Raw genomic sequence first — 6,878 nt, forward strand, 5'->3', positions numbered from 1 at the left:
TCCCTCAGCACTGGGGCCCCTCAGGAAGGAGTGTTTTCGGGAGACGAAGTGAAAGCAGCCAAGCGCCCCCGAGTGGGGAATTCCAGGAGTCCCGAGGACTATGGACAGAGCCCAGATTATTTGGCCTTCATGGAGACCCTGCTGCAGACGCAGTACCAGCCAGGACCACAGAGCAACATGTTTTAACCAGGATTAATAATAATAAAAAATTAACCCTTTTCAACCCTGAGGAAAAATAACCAGGAAACTGTGGAACAAAAGGCCAGCCCCGTGCAATAGCCTGCTGTGAATTCCTTTCTTCTGCTCTTGGTTTGGACTGCAAGAAAATCCTGTCTGGCTACAGGCTACCTCTACTCTGTCAGCTGCATTGCTGGCCAATAGAATAGGGAGCTCAAAACCCCTTCAGACAGCATTTCACATGAAGACTTCGGAAGAGTTTGTACTAATGGAGCTTTGTGATTGGCTCCTTTTTTTTTTTTTTTTAAAGGTTTGGAAAGGGTTAAAATGAATGAAAAGTGAAATGACTCAGATTTTTAAACCACATCAAACTCTTTTGTCTTTAAAAGGTGCTATTTCACTGACTACTGAAGCAGCCTTTGGAATCATGATTTCTGTACATATAAATCACCTTTGTGACGTTTTCTATAAATGAGCATTATTAAGAAAAAAAAACACAAACAAAAAATAGGAAAGCGACAATTTCCACCAATAATTTTTTCTAGGTCATTGCTTTAAAACAGAAAAAAATAAAACCATTTTCCCCTCCTTCCCACCACTGAAATGTAATTTAACACTGCAGTGGGGAGAGAGAACAAGAGCAGACATCGTGGGTTGTTTTTTAAAGCAATGTTTTCTTTGTAACCTGGGGAAGGGGGGAGAGAAATGTCTCATAACCCAAATGTTGTTGCAGTCGATGAATTAGATGGTGGGTGTGTGCATTTCTGCCCCGTCATCAGCAAAGAGCAACCAGTGGAGAAATGGCTAGCCATTGCTATTTGCTCCTTCTACTCCTCTTCCTTCCCTTTTCCTTCCCCATCTTTGCAATCACTTAGACTCTGCGGCCTCCAGCGTGCATGCCTTTCGATTCAGATATGCCACTTGATTCCTCCCCTCACAGATCTGGCAGGCATTGTTCTGTTGCTGCCCTCCCCTTCCTATCAGACAGTGGCGTGCAAGGGGATTGTTCTGGCTCTCTATTAGGCATGGCTTTGAGCTGTGCAGCTTACAGTTGTGCGAATCATTCCACGACAGAAGCCTTGGAGGTGTGTGTATATTCTTTTTTTTTTTTTCCCCCCCCATTAAAGAAGAAATTCCCCAAACGCCTTCGATTGTTGTGACATCCTTTGCCTAGGTAAGGAGTCAGCCTTTGAGATGCTCCTGGTGAAGCGGGATGAAAGCCTGCATTTGTTTGGGCTCAGTTCACTGAGTATTAAAATGAGTATTAAAGTCAGAAACAAATCTTGAAATATTGAGTGGGCAGCTCCCACCTGAACGCTGTGTAAGCCGCTCCTGCTGGAGAGCTGTTATGGAACAGTGTTGCATAAAAGACCTGATCCAAAACCCATCCAAGTTGATGGAAAGAGGCTCCCGCTGACTTCAGAGGGCTTTGAATCAGGTTTGAAGTGAAGAGAAATAAGACGACTTCGTGGAGAACTGCAGGGAGATGAGGCTGCTGCAGTGTGTGCGTGGCGGGACGGGGACATGGTACATGTACAGCACCTATTCAAACCCACCTTTGTGTCTTTGCCTGTGAGTTGACAAAGCTATCCAGGAAACGCGTCCTCAGCAATCTTTTTCACTTGAGTCCCTGAACTTCCTGGGCAGGGAGGAACAATAGTCTCTCTTTTTAAGCCCCTTGTAATACAGTCAATATTTTTTTTTTTTTAAAGTGACTGTGTTTAGATATCTTCAGGGGAGTAAGTGGGAAGCATTTGGGGGATAACATGGTAATTAGCATCTTAAGAGACTGGACGGATATTCAGCTGTCCCAGTCAGAGAATGGAAATGGAGTGAAGTGTTCTTTCTTGGGGGAATTAGAATTCCCTTCACTTCTTGCTGCCTCTGCTGTGAGGTGCTTTGCTCTTTTTTTTTTTGTATTTTTAATTTTTTTTATTTTAAGTTTTCAACTTCTCCAAATGAATCTGTCTCCAAAAAAGCATTAGACTGAATTTATAAAAGAAGAATGTACTTTTTTTTTTTTTAAGGAAAAAAGGACATGGTTCTTAAAAGCCTCAGTTTGTGTCATTTTGGATAGAAGACGAATTAGAACCTAGTTGAAGTCTCTTTCCTTTATTTGCTTCTGCACCTGTGTAGCGATTACTCCTGCATAGATGTCTCCTGTTGGCTATAACACGATTTAAAGGATAATTTGCTTGTATAAAAGAAAAAATGGATGGTTGCCAGGCCACAGAAATATTTAAAACAATTGAAAGAGAATTTAAACAGCAGAGGATTTTTTTTTTTTTGGAAGTGGGGAGGGAAAGGGAGGTGTAGGGTGGGATGGGTTGGGGGGTTGTGAGCAGTGGGCGGATTTCCTCTGCATGTTAAAGTCCTGACTGAAGTAGCACCATTACTGTATTCATATGTAGTACCTTTTTAAATACTATTTATATTGTTAAAAAAAAAAGTGTTTCCCTGACCCCCATATTCAGCTGGTGAGTTATGTTTAAACGTGAATCTGGAACTGTAGAATGCCCTTCTTTGTTGCTGGGTTTTTCCTGTTTTGTTTGTTCTTAAAGCCCTCTTTTGGTTCAGGAATGACTTGTGCAGTTTATCTATAATGACCATGTTGAAGGTTTCTGTGCATCAGACTATGGAAAAGGAAATAGGAAATGCACACTTCTTCCCCGCCCCCCAGTGAAATATATTTGTAAGTGTCTGATTATGTGCTATAAAATTATTGATTTTTTTTCCCCTCTTAGATTAAGGATGTGATGTATTTTTTTGCATTTTTTTTTCTCTGCCTCTAGGTTCATAATGAATTAAAGGCTGTTGAGCACTTCAGAATTACAATTTTTAGGAGGTTGAAGTCTCTTCATTTCTAAATAAAAGCTACTGTGCTGAAGGGGAAGAAATCTCCCAAGTCAGAGTGGTTGGTGAAAGCTGACCAGTAACTCGGTCATGAGAAGCTGAGGTTGGTGAATTGGAATGTGGTCTGCCCCTTCTCTAAGAGCTCTGCCCTTGCACCCCCATCTCAGTTCAGAATTGAAATTGCAATGATCCAAGGTCCAGGACTTGGTATAGCTAGATCAGTGCCATAGAAGCACTGGTTAGTTACTGATCAGTGAGAGTTTTTAAGGCCCAAAATAGGGAGGCTGTGGAATTTGTCAGAGGTTTTTAAGAGGAGGTTAAACAAACACCGGACAGGGATGGTCTAGATAATATTTAGTCCTGCCTTCGAGCAGGGGACTGGATAAGTTGACCTATCGAGGTCCCTTCCAATCCTACATTTCTGTGATTTTTTTTTGTAAACCACCAGTGGGTACATCTTACAGGGAATCTGTCTTTTAGCCATCCCAGTAATGGCTAGATAGGCATGCTGAACCCACACAGATAATGAACCTTTTAAAATCACATCCTTTCGATTGTCACCACCCCTTTTCCTCCTCCCCCCACTTGAGTTCTGACATTGTTTTATAGAGATATCTCACAAACTGCTACAGTTAGTGACTAATACTTCAGATCATGTGAAAGCAATATCCCTTAGATTTCAGCTCACCAATACCTGCTTCCTAGCTTTACTCAAGGTAGTCTGATAAAACCATATTATTTGATCCAGAGGCATGAGAAGGATGTGAGAGCCAAAGTCTCTGCTGGTGTGACTGCAATGGAATTACTAGCCGAGAATTTGTCCTGTGATTTTAAGGTCCACTATCTTGTGACCTGCCATAACCAGCAACCCTTTGTGAAGGGCCAATAAAGTCACATTAAGGACCAATAAAATGTTTCCAAGCAGCAGCCTTGGATCAATATCAGAAAGACAAAGATCAACATTTCCTATCAGCGCATCATAGAGCTGGGATGGAGTAGATATTTTCACACTAGCCTTCCCAAGTCTTGACACTCTGTGGGTCTAGGCACTAGTCTAGGCCCTTTCCCTATGCAATCTCCCACTGAGGTAGATTCTGTGGGGCTGAATAGAAAACTGTGCTAGCCCATGTCATCTCACAATGTGAGCACCATGAGGATAAGGTGTGAATACTGCTAAGCTTCTCATTCACTATTCCTTCATCCCAGTCTCTGAGGACCATTTGAGGTGGGGTGGAGAGTCTTCCGTTGAATGCCCCTCATTAGTCTCTTCTTCCAATCTCTCTCTGTCATATCCCTGGGGATTTGGGATGTTTCTTACCCATGCACCTGAATTGCAGTGGTAGCTGGAGATGTTTCTCTGTCCTTTTTTGTCCTGTCCTCCCCCACACACCTTTCCATCTCCTCGATTTGTCTCGGTCCCATTTCCTCTAATCTCTGGAATTCCCACTCCTTCCCCTCTCATCTCAAGTCAGGTACAATCTGTTTGCTGGAGTTAGTACGTATTCCGCAGGTTCCTGTTGCCGGGCAGCCTAGACCAGTGTGATGAACAGACTGCAAAGCCCTTCCCTGGCCTGCCCTGTGGAGTGCTTGTCATGGATGCAGTCAGTGATGGGCCCAGATTACATGGTCTTTGGCCAGATAACCATCTGTTATGCTCCCTCCCAGATCTGAAGCCCTAAAGAAGACCACTTTTGCTATTGTAGTTTCAGAGAAGTACAGCTCCTGTTTTGGGGCTTGTGATTAGCGGGATGTATTCACGAGCGAACCTCTTAAATCCTGTAGTGTAAAAGCCGGTGGAGTTTCCTTTGTGAGTCCGTGTCACAAATAGTCACACGCACAATAAAGCTGTTCTGTGATAATTTCTAGCAGCATTGAAAAGACAGGAATGAACAGGCTGCTTATTTTTGCTGCAACACTGCCAGACGGAGTTTCACCCTAAGCCCGGAGGGTGGAATAGTGGAGGAAGAGAGATGTTTAGCTCTTCGGTTTCTCTGTCTGACGGAAGACACAGCAGCTCAGTGAGGGATGAGAGGAGGATTCTTTTCTTGCAGGTGAGTAATTTGGAACGTCATGTTAAAATAGCAATGCCGTTGGAGTATGCGTTGCTACATACTTTGAGCATCAAGAGGCAATGCATGTAAAGTCAAAACGCTACGGCCTTTATTAGGAACATATGGACTAGTTCTCCGATCAAGATGGTAAATGGTCCAAACTTCTAACCACATTGATCAACTCTTCACTTTTTTGATTCACCTGATCCAGATGTGGAAGTGCCATGAGACGAGTGTTCTCATCGTATTTTGGATCCAGTTGAAACAGTGACTCTCATGGGTGTGTTCTCTCAGGTCTCCAGCATAGAGGTCTGAGTGCTTATCTGCGCCATTTTATAGCTTGTCCATCAGTTCTTCCATCTTCCTGCAGCCTTCCACCACTGGGATCTTTGAACACGGAGGGAATTTTCAGTACAGCTTCCATGCTCTCTCTCTCCAGTGCTTTCCTTTTCACTTGGCTGTAGTTCCATGCTCTCACTCTTTTTAAGAGATGAGTAGATGAAAACAAAGAGAAGGGTGAGGGGTGATTTGATTATGGTCTGTAAGTATCTACATGGGGAACAAATATTTAATAATGGGCTCTTGAATCTAGCAGAGAAAGGTATAGCATGGTCCAATGGCTGGAAGTTGGAAGCTAGACAAATTCCGACTAGGAAAAATTTACCAAGAGTCATGGTGGATTCTCTATTACTGGCAATTTTAAAATCAAGATTGGATGTTTATCTAAAAGATCTGCTTTAGGAATTATTTTGGGGAAGTTTTATGGCTTGTTATACAGGGGGTCAGAGAAGATGATCAAAATGGTCTGTTCTGGCCTTGGAATCTCTGAATCTATAAAGGGCCACCTCAGATGCTCCTAGATGCTTCAGCTGTTTCTCATAGCACATGTATCAGTTGGGGTTATTTTGTTTTTACATTTCTCTTTTTTCCAGCCATTGGTATGTGTTCTGCATCAATGTTGCTGCTTCAAAGGACGCATTGAACTAGAGCAGGTCGGAACTTGGCGTTTCTGTTTTGCGGGAAGTCGACATTTTTGAAATTTTCATTTCAGATTACAACAAAACAAGTTTTTGAAATTTGCTGCAAAATGGAAATTCCAAAACAAAAAATCCATTTTGAAAACTTCATTTATGAGGAAACTTTTTAAATTTTGTTTCAGAACAAAATTTGTTTTGATTTTTTGATTTTTATTATTTTTACATTTCATGACATGCCAGTAGTAGTAGTGCATAATCTGACATGAGAGAGAATCCTAGAAACGTAGGGCTGGAAGGGACCTGCAGAAGTCAAGTCCGGTCCCCTGTGCTGAGGCACGACCAGGTAAACCTAGAAAAACCGGGACAGGTGTTTGTCCAACCTGTTCTTCAACCGCCGGTGATGGGGATTCCACAACCTCCCTTGGAAGTCTGGTCCAGCGCTTAACTACTCTTATAAAGATGTAGTCATGTCCCTGAGTGAGCTTGGACCCCCAGCCTTTCGGTTAACAGCCAAACACACTAACTGATTGTGCTAGAGATCCAGCTGCTTGCTGAAATGTTGCACTACCAGTTTAACTTAAATCACGCTTTAAACCTGTGTTTAAACATGCTGTATGTCAAGCCATGTCTCATTATGCTATAGAGTAACCATGATATAATCAATGTCGTAAAAAGTTAAAGGGAGCTACTACTTAGTACAGATTGAAACTTCTTATCTTATTTTCTAGATCAGGCTGTCCCCGTTTGTGTTGTGAAACAGTTTGACACAAATTTGTGGAATTTTTCATCCAAATAGACAATTAACTACAAAATTCAGTGT

General features: G+C 42.3%; 1 protein-coding gene across 3 annotated transcripts in view; it reads left to right on the forward strand.

Moving 5' to 3' along the window:
* KDM4B (lysine demethylase 4B) overlaps positions 1 to 3,012 on the forward strand; it is a 165,998-nt gene extending 162,986 nt beyond the window's left edge. For all 3 annotated transcript variants that reach the window (XR_010594959.1, XM_005281166.5, XM_065578685.1), the window contains one exon: positions 1 to 3,012. Coding sequence is in view for 2 of the 3 variants with exons in the window: in XM_005281166.5 (XP_005281223.1) it covers positions 1 to 186 (186 nt within the window). In the remaining variant the exon portion in view is untranslated.
* Positions 3,013 to 6,878: the final 3,866 nt, after the last annotated feature.

The sequence above is a fragment of the Chrysemys picta genome, chromosome 25, assembly GCF_011386835.1.
Source record: "Chrysemys picta bellii isolate R12L10 chromosome 25, ASM1138683v2, whole genome shotgun sequence".
NCBI classification, from domain to species: Eukaryota; Metazoa; Chordata; order Testudines; family Emydidae; genus Chrysemys; species Chrysemys picta.